The sequence below is a fragment of the Salvelinus fontinalis genome, chromosome 38 (genome assembly GCF_029448725.1).
Source record: "Salvelinus fontinalis isolate EN_2023a chromosome 38, ASM2944872v1, whole genome shotgun sequence".
NCBI classification, from domain to species: Eukaryota; Metazoa; Chordata; class Actinopteri; order Salmoniformes; family Salmonidae; genus Salvelinus; species Salvelinus fontinalis.
The window spans coordinates 7,485,638-7,503,190 of NC_074702.1; the positions used below are offsets into that span (position 1 = coordinate 7,485,638).

At 46.6% G+C, this 17,553-nt stretch overlaps 1 protein-coding gene across 3 annotated transcripts in view; it reads right to left on the minus strand.

The window, feature by feature from the left end:
* The window catches only part of LOC129837626 (nibrin-like), a 22,194-nt gene extending 4,641 nt beyond the window's left edge, over positions 1 to 17,553 (minus strand). For 2 of the 3 annotated variants that reach the window (XM_055903936.1, XM_055903935.1), the window contains exons 1-11: positions 17,365 to 17,553; positions 16,802 to 16,923; positions 16,277 to 16,404; positions 16,032 to 16,191; positions 15,823 to 15,926; positions 15,484 to 15,601; positions 1,248 to 1,438; positions 901 to 1,001; positions 634 to 772; positions 339 to 547; positions 35 to 212 (exon numbers count right to left, since the gene is read on the minus strand). In XM_055903936.1, coding sequence (XP_055759911.1) covers positions 35 to 212; positions 339 to 547; positions 634 to 772; positions 901 to 1,001; positions 1,248 to 1,438; positions 15,484 to 15,601; positions 15,823 to 15,926; positions 16,032 to 16,191; positions 16,277 to 16,404; positions 16,802 to 16,923; positions 17,365 to 17,395 — 1,481 coding nt within the window. In that variant the 5' untranslated portion in view covers positions 17,396 to 17,553. Of the gene's footprint in view, positions 1 to 34; positions 213 to 338; positions 548 to 633; positions 773 to 900; positions 1,002 to 1,247; positions 1,439 to 15,483; positions 15,602 to 15,822; positions 15,969 to 16,002; positions 16,192 to 16,276; positions 16,405 to 16,801; positions 16,924 to 17,364 lie in introns of those variants that run through there. The other variant, XM_055903937.1, reaches the window with a different exon arrangement.

The following is a 17,553-nucleotide window of genomic DNA, read 5'->3' on the forward strand; positions in this document are numbered from 1 at the left end:
GGAATTGTATGGATATCTCCAGAGCTGCACTTGCCTTTTCTTGCCGACAGGCTGGAAGAAATTAGTGAGGGCAGACTGTTTCTGGGGGGAACCTTTCTGCGAGACCTGTTGTTTCTGGGAGGAGCGCTTCTGTGGGGACATCGTCTGCACTCCTCCGTTGGTCCGAGGGGCTGTGGCCAGTAATCTGGTGATAGCAGCACCTTTCCCTCCACCTAATATCATGATAATGCAATGTCATTTAGCAGACCCGTGTTTTCAGTTTATATGGCCCACGCCAGAACTTTCCTACTGTAACTGACACCCACCCACTCCGCCTAAGTCATTAGAAACTATTCTACCTGGATGTTGTAGTTCTCCCCCTTTTCTGTCCGAGCCACCACCACCAGCGCTGTCTGAGGCGCTGAATGATGACATCATAGTCTCTGCCACTGTGCAGGTCCCGGCCAGCTCTCGGCCTGAGGGTTTGGATCGGTTAAGATGAGAGGTGGTCCGGCTCTGGTCCCTCTCAGGGGTCTCTCCAACTGCGCTCACCCCAGTCACGTCCACCCTACTCAGGGATAAGAACACAGATCAGCCTGATGCACTCAAATAGAACTGTGAGTTTGGAGCTCAGGTTGTGTGTGTGTGTCTTACCCACTGATGCCCTGTGAAGGCTCTGTGTTTACAGCATAGGCTGTGATGTTCTGAGACGCTGCTGGCATTACCGTCTCGTCCACTGGTGCATTCTGGGATAGCGTGGCGCCAGGGATGGTGAGTTTCATTCTCATGGATTCTGACCAGGGGAAAAACACATTAACAACGATACAAGTGTTGACTCCACTATATAAGTCCATATCATTATAAAATCAGGAACTCAAAATAAACTGAGACTATGATTCACCGTATGAGAGCCCCACCCACCTGAGTCAGCCATCTGATTGGAGGGATTGCAGTACTTGTCACAGCTGACATAGATGGCAGCCAATCCGATCTCAGACTCTGTGATGAATCGAAGACCTTTCCTGGAGAGCGTGCGAGATGGTAAATATAGACTGTGCTGACAACCAGTTAGTCTCATTTCAGAGCTGCAGAGAAGAAGTGTAACACCATAACACTGAATTGACATAGGAAAAGCCTCAAGTCTCAAAACCTTTGGGAATGTCTCAATTGTTTGTGTAGTTCAACCCCCCCCAAAACAAATCTCTCTTTTTTAGGTATGGATCACACTCAAACTGCACTCTGTCTTTATGATACTGCAATGTGTGTACCTCTGTAGAATCCTCCCCACAGAGTCTGCCCACTTTTTAGTGGAGGGGGGCAGTAGTGCTTGGGAGTTTCCCGTTGCCATGCCGATCACACAGCTCAATGGTGATTCCAGGAGTGACACAGGGACAGACCCCTCCTCCAAGAGCTGGCCCCTCCCACCTCCACAACTCACTGCCAAACTCAGACGCTTTTGCTGGAGAGAAGTGAGTGAGAGAGATTTATTATTATTATTGTGATTATTATTCCAAATAGTAGCGGTACGGGTAGTAGGGGTGACGGTAATGATAGTAGTTTAATGATGGTAGGGATAGTGGTGGTGGTAGTAGTAATGATGATGGTAGTTGTGATGTAATGGTGATAATGACAGTTATAAGTTAGTTATAGTAGGTCGTCGGTAGAGATAGAAGTGCTGCTAGTGGTAATGGTGGTAGTAGAGATAAAGGTAGAAGTGCTACTAGTGGTAATGGTAGTAGTAGAGATAAAGGTAGAAGTGCTACTAGTGGTAATGGTAGTAGTAGAGATAAAGGTAGAAGTGCTACTAGTGGTAATGGTGGTAGTAGGGATATTAGAGGTAGAATTGCTACTAGTGGTAATGGTAGTAGTAGAGACAGAGGTAGAAGTGCTACTAGTGGTAATGGTAGTAGTGCTACTAGTGGTAATGGTAGTAGTGCTACTAGTGGTAAAGGTAGAAGTGCTACTAGTGGTAAAGGTAGAAGTGCTACTAGTGGTAATGGTAGTAGTAGAGATAAAGGTAGAAGTGCTACTAGTGGTACTGGTAGTAGTGCTACTAGTGGTAAAGGTAGAAGTGCTACTAGTGGTAATGGTATTATTAGAGATAAAGGTAGAAGTGCTACTAGTGGTAATGGTAATAGTAGAGATAAAGGTAGAAGTGCTACTAGTGGTAATGGTATTATTATAGATAGAGGTAGAAGTGCTACTAGTGGTAATGGTATTATTAGAGATAGAAGTGCTACTAGTGGTAATGGTAGTAGTAGAGATAGAGGTAGAAGTGCTACTAGTGGTAATGGTAGTAGTAGAGATAAAGGTAGAAGTGCTACTAGTGGTAATGGTAGTAGTGCTACTAGTGGTAAAGGTAGAAGTGCTACTAGTGGTAATGGTAGTAGTAGAGATAGAGGTAGAAGTGCTACTAGTGGTAATGGTATTATTAGAGATAAAGGTAGAAGTGCTACTAGTGGTAATGGTAGTAGTAGAGATAAAGGTAGAAGTGCTACTAGTGGTAATGGTATTATTAGAGATAGAAGTGCTACTAGTGGTAATGGTAGTAGTAGAGATAGAGGTAGAAGTGCTACTAGTGGTAATGGTAGTAGTAGAGATAAAGGTAGAAGTGCTACTAGTGGTAATGGTAGTAGTGCTACTAGTGGTAAAGGTAGAAGTGCTACTAGTGGTAATGGTAGTAGTAGAGATAGAGGTAGAAGTGCTACTAGTGGTAATGGTATTATTAGAGATAAAGGTAGAAGTGCTACTAGTGGTAATGGTAGTAGTAGAGATAGAGGGAGAAGTGCTACTAGTGTTTTTTTTTTTTTTTTTAACTTTATTTAACCAGGTAGGCAAATTGAGAACACGTTCTCATTTACAATTGCGACCTGGCCAAGATAAAGCAAAGCAGTTCGACACATACAACAACACATAGTTACACATGGAGTAAAAACAAACATATAGTCAATAATACAGTGAAAAAAAATAAGTCTATATACAATGTGAGCAAGTGAGGTGAGATAAGGGAGGTGAAGGCAAACAGATATATGTATAAATAAATAAAATGGAGGCGAAGTGAGTACAACACAGCAAGTAAAATAAAAACTAAAAAAAACACTGGAATGGTTGGTTTGCATTGGAAGAAAGTGCAAAGTAGAGACAGAAATAATGGGGTGCAAAGGAGCAAAATAAATTAATAAATAAATACAGTAGGTAAAGAGGTAGTTGTTTGGGCTAAATTGTAGATGGGTTATGTACAGGTGCAGTAATCTATGAGCTGCTCTGACAGCTGGTGCTTAAAGCTAGTGAGGGAGATAGGTGTTTCCAGTTTCAGAGATTTTTGTAGTTCGTTCCAGTCATTGGCAGCAGAGAACTGGAAGGAGAGGCGTCCAAAGGAAGAATTGGTTTTGGGGGTGACTAGAGAGATATACCTGCTGGAGCGCGTGCTACAGGTAGGTGCTGCTATGGTGACCAGCGAGCTGAGATAAGGGGGGATTTTACCTAGCAGGGTCTTGTAGATGACCTGGAACCAGTGGGTTTGGCGACGAGTATGAAGCGAGGGCCAGCCAACGAGAGTGTACAGGTCGCAGTGGTGGGTAGTATATGGGGCTTTGGTGACAAAACGGATGGCACTGTGATAGACTGCATCCAATTTATTGAGTAGGGTTTTGGAGGCTATTTTGTAAATGACATCACCGAAGTCGAGGATTGGTAGGATGGTCAGTTTTACAAGGGTATGTTTGGCAGCATGAGTAAAGGATGCTTTGTTGCGGAATAGGAAGCCAATTCTAGATTTGACTTTGGATTGGAGATGTTTGATGTGGGTCTGGAAGGAGAGTTTACAGTCTAACCAGACACCTAGGTATTTGTAGTTGTCCACATATTCTAAGTCAGAGCCGTCCAAAGTAGTGATGTTGGACAGGCGGGCAGGAGCAGGCAGCGATCGGTTGAAGAGCATGCATTTGGTTTTACTTGTATTTAAGAGCAGTTGGAGGCCACGGAAGGAGAGTTGTATGGCATTGAAGCTCGCCTGGAGGGTTGTTAACACAGTGTCAAAAGAAGGGCCAGAAGTATACAGAATAGTGTCGTCTGCGTAGAGGTGGATCAGAGAATCACCAGCAGCAAGAGCGACATCATTGATGTAAACAGAGAAGAGAGTCGGTCCAAGAATTGAACCCTGTGGCACCCCCATAGAGACTGCCAGAGGCCCGGACAACAGACCCTCCGATTTGACACACTGAACTCTATCAGAGAAGTAGTTGGTGAACCAGGCGAGGCAATCATTAGAGAAACCAAGGCTGTCGAGTCTGCCAATGAGGATGTGGTGATTGACAGAGTCAAAAGCCTTGGCCAGGTCAATGAATACGGCTGCACAGTATTGTTTCCTATCGATGGCGGTTACGATATCGTTTATGACCTTGAGCGTGGCTGAGGTGCACCCATGACCAGCTCTGAAACCAGATTGCATAGCGGAGAAGGTGTGGTGTGATTCGAAATGGTCGGTAATCTGTTTGTTGACTTGGCTTTCGAAGACCTTAGAAAGGCAGGGTAGGATAGATATAGGTCTGTAGCAGTTAGGGTCAAGGGTGTCCCCCCCTTTGAAGAGGGGGATAACCGCAGCTGCTTTCCAATCTTTGGGGATCTCAGACGACACGAAAGAGAGGTTGAAGAGGCTAGTAATAGGGGTGGCAACAATTTCAGCAGATAGTTTTAGAAAGAAAGGGTCCAGATTATCTAGCCCGGCTGATTTGTAAGGGTCCAGATTTTGCTGCTCATTAAGAACATCAGCTAACTGTATTTGGGAGAAAGAGAAATGGGGAAGGCTTGGGCGAGTAGCAGAGGGGAGGGCAGTGCTGTTGTCCGGGGTAGGGGTAGCCAGGTGGAAAGCATGGCCAGCCGTAGAAAAATGCTTATTGAAATTCTCAATTATAGTGGATTTGTCGGTGGTGACAGTGTTTCCTATCTTCAGAGCGGTTGGAAGCTGGGAGGAGGTGTTCTTATTCTCCATGGACTTTACGGTGTCCCAGAACTTTTTTGAATTTGTGTTGCAGGAAGCAAATTTCTGCTTGAAAAAGCTAGCCTTGGCTTTTCTAACTGCCTGTGTATATTGGTTTCTGGCTTCCCTGAAAAGTTGCATATCACGGGGGCTGTTCGATGCTAATGCAGAACGCCATAGGATGTTTTTCTGTTGGTTAAGGGCAGTCAGGTCAGGAGAGAACCAAGGGCTATATCTGTTCCTGGTTCTAAATTTCTTGAATGGGGCATGCTTATTCAAGATGGTGAGGAAGGCATGCTACTAGTGGTAATGGTAGTAGTAGAGATAGAGGTAGAAGTGCTACTAGTGGTAATGGTATTATTAGAGATAGAAGTGCTACTAGTGGCAATGGTAGTAGTAGAGATAGAGGTAGAAGTGCTACTAGTGGTAATGGTAGTATTAGGGATAGTTGTAGTATTAGTGTTAATAATAGTGGTGGTGGCATTCATTTTAGTAGTAATAATAGTAGCATGTTCATTTTGGCCTCCTGAGTGGCGCAGCATTTTAAGGCACAGCATCTCAATGCAAGAGGCATCACTACAGTCCCTGGTTCGAATCCAGGCTGTATCACATCCGGCCTGATTGGGAGTCCCATAGGACGGCACACAATTGTCCCAGCATCGTCCGGGTTTGGCTGTCATTGTAAATAAGAATTTGCTCTTAACTGACTTGACTAGTTAAATAAAGGTTAAATAAAAATCTATATTTAAACTTTGTCCCTAATATTCACTATATTTTTTGATTTCTACTATTGACTTACCATTTTATTTATGTTATTTCTATTATTTATTTGTATTATTTTACTACCATTTTATATTATTCTTCATTATACTATACACCTAGTATACCAAACATTAGGAACACCTTCCTAATATTGAGTTGCACCCCCTTTTGCCCTCAGAACAGCCTCAATTCGTCAGGTCATGGTCTCTACAAGGTGTCCAAAGCGTTCCACAGGGATGCTGGCCCATGTTGACTCCAATGCTTCCCACAGTTGTGTCAAGTTGGCTAGATGTCCTTTGGGTGGTGGACATCTAGCCAACTTGACACAACTGTGGGAAGCATGAGTCAACATGGGCCAGCATCCCTGGCCCATGTTGGGGCCAGGGATGCTCAACAGGAAACTGTTGAGCATGAAAAACCTAGCAGCGCTGCAGTTCTTGACACACTGAAACCGGTGCGCCTGGCACTGACTACCATACCCCATTCAAAGGCACTTATCTTTTGTCTTGCACAAGCACACTCTGAATGACACACATACAAAATCCATGTCTCAATTATCTCAAGGCTTAAAAATCCTTCTTTAACCTGTCTCCTCCCCTTCATATACACTGACTGGAGTGGAATTAACAGGTGACATCAATAAGGGATCATAGCTTTCACCTGGATTCACAGACAGAGACACAGAGAGAGACAGAGAGCGAGAGAAAGACACACAGAGATAGAGACACAGAGATAGAGACACAGAGACATAAACACAGAGACAGAAACACAGAGTGGGAGGGGGAGAGAGAAAGCGGGAGGGAGAGAGAGAAAGCGGGAGGGAGAGAGAGAAAGCGGGAGGGAGAGAGAGAAAGCGGGAGGGAGATGGGGAGAGAGCGACAGAGCGGGAGGGAGAGAGCGACAGAGCGGGAGGGAGAGAGCGACAGAGCGGGAGGGAGAGAGCGACAGAGCGGGAGGGAGAGAGCGACAGAGCGGGAGGGAGAGAGCGACAGAGCGGGAGGGAGAGAGCGACAGAGCGGGAGGGGGAGAGCGACAGAGCGGGAGGGGGAGAGCGACAGAGCGGGAGGGGGAGAGCGACAGAGCGGGAGGGGGAGAGCGACAGAGCGGGAGGGGGAGAGCGACAGAGCGGGAGGGGGAGAGCGACAGAGCGGGAGGGGGAGAGCGACAGAGCGGGAGGGGGAGAGCGACAGAGCGGGAGGGGGAGAGCGACAGAGCGGGAGGGGGAGAGCGACAGAGCGGGAGGGGGAGAGCGACAGAGCGGGAGGGGGAGAGCGACAGAGCGGGAGGGGGAGAGCGACAGAGCGGGAGGGGGAGAGCGACAGAGCGGGAGGGGGAGAGCGACAGAGCGGGAGGGGGAGAGCGACAGAGCGGGAGGGGGAGAGCGACAGAGCGGGAGGGGGAGAGCGACAGAGCGGGAGGGGGAGAGCGACAGAGCGGGAGGGGGAGATCGACAGCACGGGAGGTGGAGAGCGACAGAAAGAGACAGAGTGCGAGACAGAAAAAGAGAGAGACAGAGACTGTATTGAGAGATAAAATAAACACATCACAGATTTTAACAACCATTTCCCCAAATACATAACTAAGTGACCACAAATAACCAACCACCTAACATCATTACCTGGTCTCCAGCTGATGAGAAGAGGCAATAAACAGGACATAAAGACTTAATGGAAGACCTTAATTGATTTATTCAGACTCTCACATTGGGGAGCCATGTGAGGTGAACGCTGTTCTATAACGTTGGATTGTATAACGGCTATGCATAGAGAGAAAGAGGCAGGCCAGTACCTGTTTGGAATGAGAGAGGCAGGCCAGTACCTGTTTGGAATGAGAGAGGCAGGCCAGTACCTGTTTGGAATGAGAGAGGCAGGCCAGTACCTGTTTGGAATGAGAGAGGCAGGCCAGTACCTGTTTGGAATGAGAGAGGCAGGCCAGTACCTGTATGGAATGAGAGAGGCAGGCCAGTACCTGTATGGAATGAGAGAGGCAGGCCAGTACCTGTATGGAGTGAGAGAGGCAGGCCAGTACCTGTTTGGAGTGAGAGAGGCAGGCCAGTACCTGTATGGAGTGAGAGAGGCAGGCCAGTACCTGTATGGAGTGAGAGAGGTAGGCCAGTACCTGTATGGAGTGAGAGAGGCAGGCCAGTACCTGTATGGAGTGAGAGAGGCAGGCCAGTACCTGTATGGAATGAGAGAGGCAGGCCAGTACCTGTATGGAATGAGAGAGGCAGGCCAGTACCTGTATGGAATGAGAGAGGCAGGCCAGTACATGTATGGAATGAGAGAGGCAGGCCAGTACCTGTATGGAATGAGAGAGGCAGGCCAGTACCTGTATGGAATGAGAGAGGCAGGCCAGTCCCTGTATGGAATGAGAGAGGCAGGCCAGTCCCTGTATGGAATGAGAGAGGCAGGCCAGTCCCTGTATGGAATGAGAGAGGCAGGCCAGTCCCTGTTTGGAATGAGAGAGGCAGGCCAGTCCCTGTTTGGAATGAGAGAGGCAGGCCAGTCCCGGTTTGGAATGAGAGAGGCAGGCCAGTCCCTGTTTGGAATGAGAGAGGCAGGCCAGTCCCTGTATGGAATGAGAGAGGCAGGCCAGTACCTGTTTGGAATGAGAGAGGCAGGCCAGTACCTGTTTGGAATGAGAGAGGCAGGCCAGTACCTGTTTGGAATGAGAGAGGCAGGCCAGTACCTGTATGGAATGAGAGAGGCAGGCCAGTACCTGTATGGAATGAGAGAGGCAGGCCAGTACCTGTATGGAATGAGAGAGGCAGGCCAGTACCTGTATTGAATGAGAGAGGCAGGCCAGTACCTGTATTGAATGAGAGAGGCAGGCCAGTACCTGTATTGAATGAGAGAGGCAGGCCAGTACCTGTATGGAATGAGAGAGGCAGGCCAGTACCTGTATGGAATGAGAGAGGCAGGCCAGTCCCTGTATGGAATGAGAGAGGCAGGCCAGTCCCTGTATGGAATGAGAGAGGCAGGCCAGTCCCTGTTTGGAATGAGAGAGGCAGGCCAGTCCCTGTTTGGAATGAGAGAGGCAGGCCAGTCCCTGTTTGGAATGAGAGAGGCAGGCCAGTCCCTGTTTGGAATGAGAGAGGCAGGCCAGTCCCTGTTTGGAATGAGAGAGGCAGGCCAGTCCCTGTATGGAATGAGAGAGGCAGGCCAGTCCCTGTATGGAATGAGAGAGGCAGGCCAGTCCCTGTATGGAATGAGAGAGGCAGGCCAGTCCCTGTATGGAATGAGAGAGGCAGGCCAGTCCCTGTATGGAATGAGAGAGGCAGGCCAGTCCCTGTATGGAATGAGAGAGGCAGGCCAGTCCCTGTATGGAATGAGAGAGGCAGGCCAGTACCTGTATGGAATGAGAGAGGCAGGCCAGTCCCTGTATGGAATGAGAGAGGCAGGCCAGTCCCTGTATGGAATGAGAGAGGCAGGCCAGTCCCTGTATGGAATGAGAGAGGCAGGCCAGTCCCTGTATGGAATGAGAGAGGCAGGCCAGTCCCTGTATGGAATGAGAGAGGCAGGCCAGTCCCTGTATGGAATGAGAGAGGCAGGCCAGTCCCTGTATGGAATGAGAGAGGCAGGCCAGTCCCTGTATGGAATGAGAGAGGCAGGCCAGTCCCTGTATGGAATGAGAGAGGCAGGCCAGTCCCTGTATGGAATGAGAGAGGCAGGCCAGTCCCTGTATGGAATGAGAGAGGCAGGCCAGTCCCTGTATGGAATGAGAGAGGCAGGCCAGTCCCTGTATGGAATGAGAGAGGCAGGCCAGTCCCTGTATGGAATGAGAGAGGCAGGCCAGTCCCTGTATGGAATGAGAGAGGCAGGCCAGTCCCTGTATGGAATGAGAGAGGCAGGCCAGTCCCTGTATGGAATGAGAGAGGCAGGCCAGTCCCTGTATGGAATGAGAGAGGCAGGCCAGTCCCTGTATGGAATGAGAGAGGCAGGCCAGTACCTGTATGGAATGAGAGAGGCAGGCCAGTACCTGTATGGAATGAGAGAGGCAGGCCAGTACCTGTATGGAATGAGAGAGGCAGGCCAGTACCTGTATGGAATGAGAGAGGCAGGCCAGTACCTGTATGGAATGAGAGAGGCAGGCCAGTACCTGTATGGAATGAGAGAGGCAGGCCAGTACCTGTATGGAATGAGAGAGGCAGGCCAGTACCTGTATGGAATGAGAGAGGCAGGCCAGTACCTGTATTGAATGAGAGAGGCAGGCCAGCAACAGTGTTTCCACACCTCACAAGCTAAAGACAACAGACATGGAAAGCGGCAATACACAGCTAGGGATTATGTTCACAAATCTGATTGACCTTTAGCCATGTCTTAATGTTTTTGTGAAAGTTTGATCAGTTGGTGCAGTTATGTGTGTCCGATGGCATTGTATTCCAGACATGGGAAGCTCTCACAGAGAAAGCAGATTGACTAAAAAGGTGCTTTTCCTTAAGGGAACTATACAGTCACCTCTCATGGCAGAACTTGTGGATCTGCTGCCATATGTTTGGGTTTTCTGTGTAACAAAAGTACTGAGTGGAGGGGGAGCCAGGCCATTTAGGATCTTGAATACAAGACATGCGTCGGTGTATTGCACAAGAATTTCCCAACTCAGGAGCTCAAGCTTTCTGAGGATGTAACAGTGATGATGGCTATTGGGCTTCCTACCAAGCACTTTGAGAGCCTGTTTGTAGACAGACTGAATGGGTTTTAATGTTGTACAGCAAGCTTGGGCCCAACTAGTCAAGCAGTATGTTAAGTGGGGAGTATCATAGATTTGAAGTACAGTTTTGCTCCCTCTGTAGTCAAACAATTTTGTATAAATCCAAACACTTTTTGGGCTTTAGAGTTCTTTAGTGTGCTAATCACCCTGTTCACCTCTGACTCAAAAACTTCCCTTATGACGAAGACAGGTTGAGCGTCATTCACTAACACTGAGCCGAAGAAACCAGTGGAGGGGTTCTGTCAGTACCCTGACAGAGTCAATAAAGTAGGAATTGAAGGCTATTGCTATTTTGACTGCATCCTGTGTTAGATTGTTATTCACCATGATTTCTAGTCTTTTTGCAGTGTTACTATGGTCTTTCCCTGTTAACTTTTTTTTGATTCTCCCAGATAAATTTAGAATTTCCCTTTGCTTCACCAGTTATGTTAATAAAAAGGTTTGCCTTGGCCTGTCTGATTTCTTTCATCACGTTATTTCTCAACATGGTAAACCTACATCTGTCATGCTCTAATTTGGACTTTAGGGCTGTTTTTAGAGCATTTTCATAAATTTCCAGATTTCTCCATTTGGCCAAGGAAGAGTGCTCCTTTGGCCAGGTTTGGATTTTCTTTTCTTTAGGAAACCATTTATTGTAGTCTGGATTGTGGATAGAAAAACCTGACCATCAGCTTCCACATCTGTATAGGACAAGAGATCATTACAGTTAATTCCCTTAATTGCATTTTGAAAATAATTTAATTCACTCTTAGGTATTCTTAGTTGATCCGGCTTTCTAAAAGTAGAGAGGTTAAACCTGTTCTTAGAAAGCTTTCTGGCTATGAGTGTCAGATTATGATCAGATAGCCCAGTAACCATATTGAATGATTTAGTCACTCTCTCTGGTTTATTACTGAACACCAAATCAATCTGTGTTTTAGAGCAACAAGTCACTCTGGTTGGCCCTTTAACTAGCTGTGTAAGGTCAAAGGTATTAGTGATCCGTTTGATGGTTTTCCTGCAAGACTTGTCTTCATAATTAATGTTAAAATCCCTCCATTAAGATGACCTCTTCCCCAAAATCACATTCTCTAAGCATGTTATTAAACTGATAACAAAACACTTTTGGTGGAAGGTGGCCTATACATTCCAATGAGGGTAAAAGACATTTGGGGAGACAGTGTAACCTTCAGGCCAATACAGTCTAGTTTATTATCACATGACCACTCAATTTGTTTACACCGGATATGTTCTTTAATGTAAATCACCAGACCCCCTCTTCCTTCAGTCCTGTCTCTCCTGAAAACATTGTAGCCAGGCACAATCAAAGGAGCATATGGAGAGTTTTTAATGGAGCCATGTCTCTGAAAAAGAGAGGTAGTCAAGGTTGGAGTCTGTGAAAAGATGCTGAATTTGATCACTTTTTTGAATGACACTACAAATGTTCAAGTGCCCCCCTAGTAGTCCCTTGGGCTTAGCTCGTGGGCTTAGCTCGTGGGTCCCAGATGACTCGAGAGTGATTGTAAAATTTTCATGCGTTTTCTGACGGCTGGGTTTAGGCTGTTTTGAATCGGGGCAGTTCGGTTGTGCAATTAACTATCCCTCCCGCCTGCACTGGATGCGGGGAACTGATTAAAACAGCTTGCGTACCAGAAGCAGAGTCCGGGATAACATATTACGACTTGGATATGTTTGAAGAGTCAAATTTCATCTTGGAGCCGGGTGAGTCGAGAGAAACCATGGGACCATAGCACTCACCCACTTCCGCAGCGGCGACGATCAGTGGACGAGGCCATCCACTGCTTTCCACTCCGGTGAGTATTGCTGGCTCAGTGATGTTAGGCCCAGGATTGAGTTGCACATCCCCGAAGAGCAGGAGGGTAGTGAACAAGTACTTTAACAGTTTCCGATAAATGTTGGACTTGTGTTTGTTACGCCTAAGCGGTTCAGGGGAATAGAGAGCGAGGTAGACTTGGCTATTATTCAGAACATTATGGTATGCTGTGTGCTGTCCGCTCCCGTGGAACGGTGAACCAATGTGTTTGGTGTTGATATTCTCAAGCAGTCATCCCAGCAAGGACGCACTGAGATTATCAGTAGAGCAGCTACATAACTGACAATCATGGCAATATACTGGAGATAAAACACATAATTGCGCATTAAATTTTAGCATGAGTTACTTAGCTGGGGTCGGCGTACACCTGATGGTTTAGATCAAATAACAGCATCTGTAGGAGAAGCAGCACCTGCCGCACCACCCTCCCTTCCATCTGCCATTGTTTGTTTGGGGCCAAAACAACAGGCCAGTAGCTGTTTTTTTACAGGCTCCTAACCAACTGTGCTATTTTTTTTCTCTTTTTTGCATTTTTTGTAACTCATTTTGTACATAATGTTGCTGCTACCATCTCTTATGACCGAAAAGAGCTTCTGGACATCAGAACAGCGATTACTCACCTCAACCTGGATTAAGATTTTTTCTTTAATGAGTCTGACGCTAAGAATATACTGCTTTGTCAAGACAAGGCCCAAATCCCTGTCATCAGCGTGAAGAAAAGACGGAGGAAAAGGGAGGGCTGCGGGGTGCCTTGTAATAATTTGTCGACGAGGAGGTAAACCACCACTACCCTCCGTATTATTGGCCTATGTGAAATCATTGGAAAACAAATTGGACAATCTACGATTAGGACTATCCTACCAACGGAACATTCAACTGTAATATCCTATGTTTCACCGAGACATGGCTGAACGACGACACGGATAATATAGAGCTGGCTGGCTTCTCAGTGCATCGGCAGGACAGAGCAGCTACGTCTGGTAAGACAAGGGGTGTGGGTGTGTGTCTATTGGTCAATAACTGCTGGTGCGCAATGTCTAATATTAAAGAAGCCTCAAAGTATTTCTCGCCTGAAGTAGAATACCTCATGATAAGCTGTAGACCACACTATCTACCAAGAGAGATCTCATCTATATTATTCGGAGCCGTCTATTTACCACCCCAAACCGATGCTGGCACTAAGACCGCACTCAACGAGCTGTATAAGGCCATAAGCAAACAAAAAAATGCACATTCAGAAGCGGCGCTCCTAGTGGCCGGAGACTTTAATGTAGGCAAACTTAAATCTGTTTTACCTAATTTCGGCTAGCATGTCACATGTGCAACCAGAGGGGGAAAAAAACTCTAGACCACCTTTACTCCACACACAGAGACGCATACAAAGCTCTCCCTCTCCCTCTCCCTCCATTTGGCAATCCTACCAATAATTCTATCCTCCTGATTCCTGCTTACAAGCAAAAATTAAAGCAGGAAGTACCAGTGACTCGCTCAATAGGGAAGTGTTCAGATTACTCGGATGCTACGTTACAGGACTGTTTTACAAGCACAGACTGGAATATGTTCCGGGATTCATTCAATGGCATTGAGGAGTATGCCACCTCAGCCACCGGCTTCATCAATAAGTACATTGACGCAATCGTCCCCACAGTGACCGTACGTACATTTCCCAACCAGAAGCCATAGATTACAGGCAACATCCGCACCGAGCTAAAGGCTAGAGCTGCCGCGTTCAAGGAGTGGGACACCAATAAGAAATCCCGCTATGCCCTCAGACGAACCATCCAGCAGGCAAAGGGTCAATACAGGACTAAGATTGAATGCTACTACACCGGCTCAGATGCTCGTCGGATGTGGCAGGGCTTGAAAAATATTACAGACTACAAAGGGAAACCCAGACGCGAGCTGCCAAGTAACGCGAGCCTACCAGAAGAGCTAAATTATTTTTATGCTCGCTTCGAGGCCAGCAACACTGAAGCATGCATAAGACTACCAGCTGTTCCGGACGACTGTGTGATCACGCTCTCCGTAGCCGATATGAGCAAGACCTTTATACAGGTCAATATTCACAAAGCCGCAGGGCCAGACAAATTACCAGGACTTGTACTCATAGCATGCGCGGACCACCTGGCAAGTGGCTTCACTGACATTTTCAACCTCTCACTGACCGAGTCTGTAATACCTACATGTTTCAAGCGGAACACCATAGTACCTGTGCCCAAGAAAGCGAAGGTAACCTGCCTAAATGATTACCGCCCCGTAGCACTCACGTTGGTAGCCATGAAGTGCTTTGAAAGGCTGGTCATGGCTCACATCAACACCATCATGCCGGAAACCCTAGACCCACTCCAATTCGCATACCACCATAACAGATCCACAGACGACACAATCTCAATCGCACTCCACACTGCCCTTTCACACCTGGACAAAAGGAAAACCTATGTGGGAATGCTGTTCATTGACTAAAGCTCAGTGTTCAACACCATAGTGCCCACAAAGCTCATCACTAAGCTAAGGACCCTGGGACTAAACACCTCCCTCTGCAACCGGATCCTGGACTTCCTGACAGGCCACCCCCAGGTTGTAAGGGTAGGCAACAACACATCTGCTATGCAGGCAACATCACTCTCTGCTACCGCACGGCATGCGGTACCGGAGCGCCAAGTCTAGTACAAAAAGGCTCCTCAACAGCTTCTACCCCCAAGCCATAAGACGTCTGAACAATTCATCAAATGGCCACCCAAACTATTTACATTGACCCCCACCCCTTTGATTTTACATTGCTGCTACTCGCTGTTTATTATCTATGCATAGTCACTTTACAAATTACCTCGACTAACCTGTACCCCCACACCTTGATTCGGTAACTCGTTACTGTTATGTAATTTTTTTCTGTTACTTTTTTTTCTCCCCTTAATTTTTTCTCTCATTAGTTTATTGAGTAAATATTTTCTTACCTCTATTTCTTGAACTGCATTGTTGGTTAAGGGCTTGTAAGTAAGCATTTCATGGTAAGTTCTACTACACCTGTTGTATTCAGCGCATGTGACTTTGAAATGTTGATTTGTTTGCAGTGTGAGCGAGAGAGGCAGGCCAGTACCTGTTTGGTGTGTGAGCGAGAGAGGCAGGCCAGTACCTGTTTGGTGTGTGAGCGAGAGAGGCAGGCCAGTACCTGTTTGCAGTGTGAGCGAGAGAGGCAGGCCAGTACCTGTTTGGTGTGTGAGCGAGAGAGGCAGGCCAGTACCTGTTTGGCATTGAGGAAGAGGAAGGTCTTGCCAGTGAAAAGTTCTTTACGTTCTGGCCTCTCGGTCAGGTCCACCTCATCCTTATTCAGACTGGGCTCGTCTATCTCTGGGAAGAAACTATTAACACCCACAACAGTCCTTCAATAACATTGAAGGGATAGTGAGCGATTTGGGCAATTTAAAAAATACAATTTCATCAATTTCAGAATAAGGCTGTAACATAACAAAATGTGGAAATGCACTGTAGGTATATAAAATGAGGTCTGGATGAAGTGGCAGCTATTATTGTGTGGTTTGTGGAGATGAGCAGCAGTCTTGTGTGTGGTATCTCTTAGTACCTCTCAGCTTTTGGAGGTGGTTGTTTCTGTTGCAGGGCTTTGGTGACCTCAGTGAAAAACTCCTGCTTGACTATGGGCCGACAGCACAGCAAAGCACAGATAGTCTGCATGGGGAGAGAGCACATTCTGTATGTACAGATGAATTAACACACACACACACACACACACACACACACACACACACACACAGTTTGTGGTCATGTGCTGACCTTGATGGTGACTTTAACAGTGGGCATGACCAGGTGAGTGCAGTCCTGTGTCCAGGTGTTGGTCAGCCGGCCACCCAGAAGCTGCAGGGTCTGAGACAGTGAGACTTTCCCTTCATTATCAACACAGGACGAGCACACCACCGCAGTTACCTGCTGCACACTGGAGAGAGAGAGACATTTCAAAATATAGATTTCTAATTTGTTTCCATCAAAAGTATTATCATTGCGTAAATGTGGATGCACACCTGAACTTGCTGTGAAAGACCCCAAATGTCACTCTGTCCCCTGCCGTCAGGCTGCGAGGGGTGTCTCCTGACAGACGCTCCTCGTTAACAAACGTGCCATACTTAGAACTGTCCTTCAGGGACAGGGCCTGGCACACAACACAACAACAGTCTGTTGGTTACATCTACTTTATGAAAAACTCTCTTAACCAAACAATACAAGACGTGGATTTTGATATCCCTAAAAACAAGTGTCTCCTTATTTAACACATGTACAACATTAGGCAAAAAACCCCAGCTCCGTCTACAAGACAAGATTCATGCTGGCTAGTTAGGATGGTGAACAGTGCGAGAGCACCTTCTACTGCAAGGGAGACATGACAGCATTTGATGGACTAGGGACAGAATGTAGGCCTGTTCACATTCAGCCTATATATTTTTCAGTGAAGTATTTAGCAGTTGTAGGGTAGTGCTCTGGTTAAGCGGGTGTGTAGGGTTTGTGTGTGTGAGTAAAATTACTATAAAGAATATCCCCGTCTCTCTCACCTGATCTGTAGCAGTGAGGTGAGCATGAGCCCGGCTGATGGACTGGTCATTGGGCAGGATGACCTCACAGTTCTTACGCCCCACCACATACTCCTTATCTGGCAGGAGGTAGTGGGTGACACCTGGGACAGGATATGTCATAAGATTGAATAATGAAAAAAGTAATGTTCTTATTCAAAACAACTGGAGGATGATTAAGGGCTTAATAATCATATGTTATGCGTTAGATAGAAGATTACCAACTGCAACAGTGTAGAACTGCACGTTAGCTTGCTAGCCAGGTGTAACTTGGATGAATTGTGTCATAGGAATAATACTAGCTAGCTAATTAACGTTAGACAGTAACAATTTTTAATAGTTACTGTAACAGATTTGATTCTCATCTTCTAAGCGCCTATTCTAATACTCCAAAATACACTGAGAAACATAGCTAGCTAACATCTAGAACGAGCTGTCAAATGTAGCTAGCTGCTAATGTTGTTAGCTGGTGGGTTGGTCATCCGCTATGGCTAAGATAGCTAACGTTACTGTAGCTAACTAGAGCTGGGCAAAACAGAAGTTACCTCCGGATTCTAAAGGGTTCAGTGTCCACATGTTATAATACACTACGAGCTATGGAACAAACCACCGAACATGTGCTCTTCTCTGTCGATAACTAGCTAGCTAGGTATACATCTACAAATAGTAAAATATCGAATGCGAGTCCGAGTTGCGTACAGTCAGCGCGAAAGTCCACATCAACTTCCTTTCAA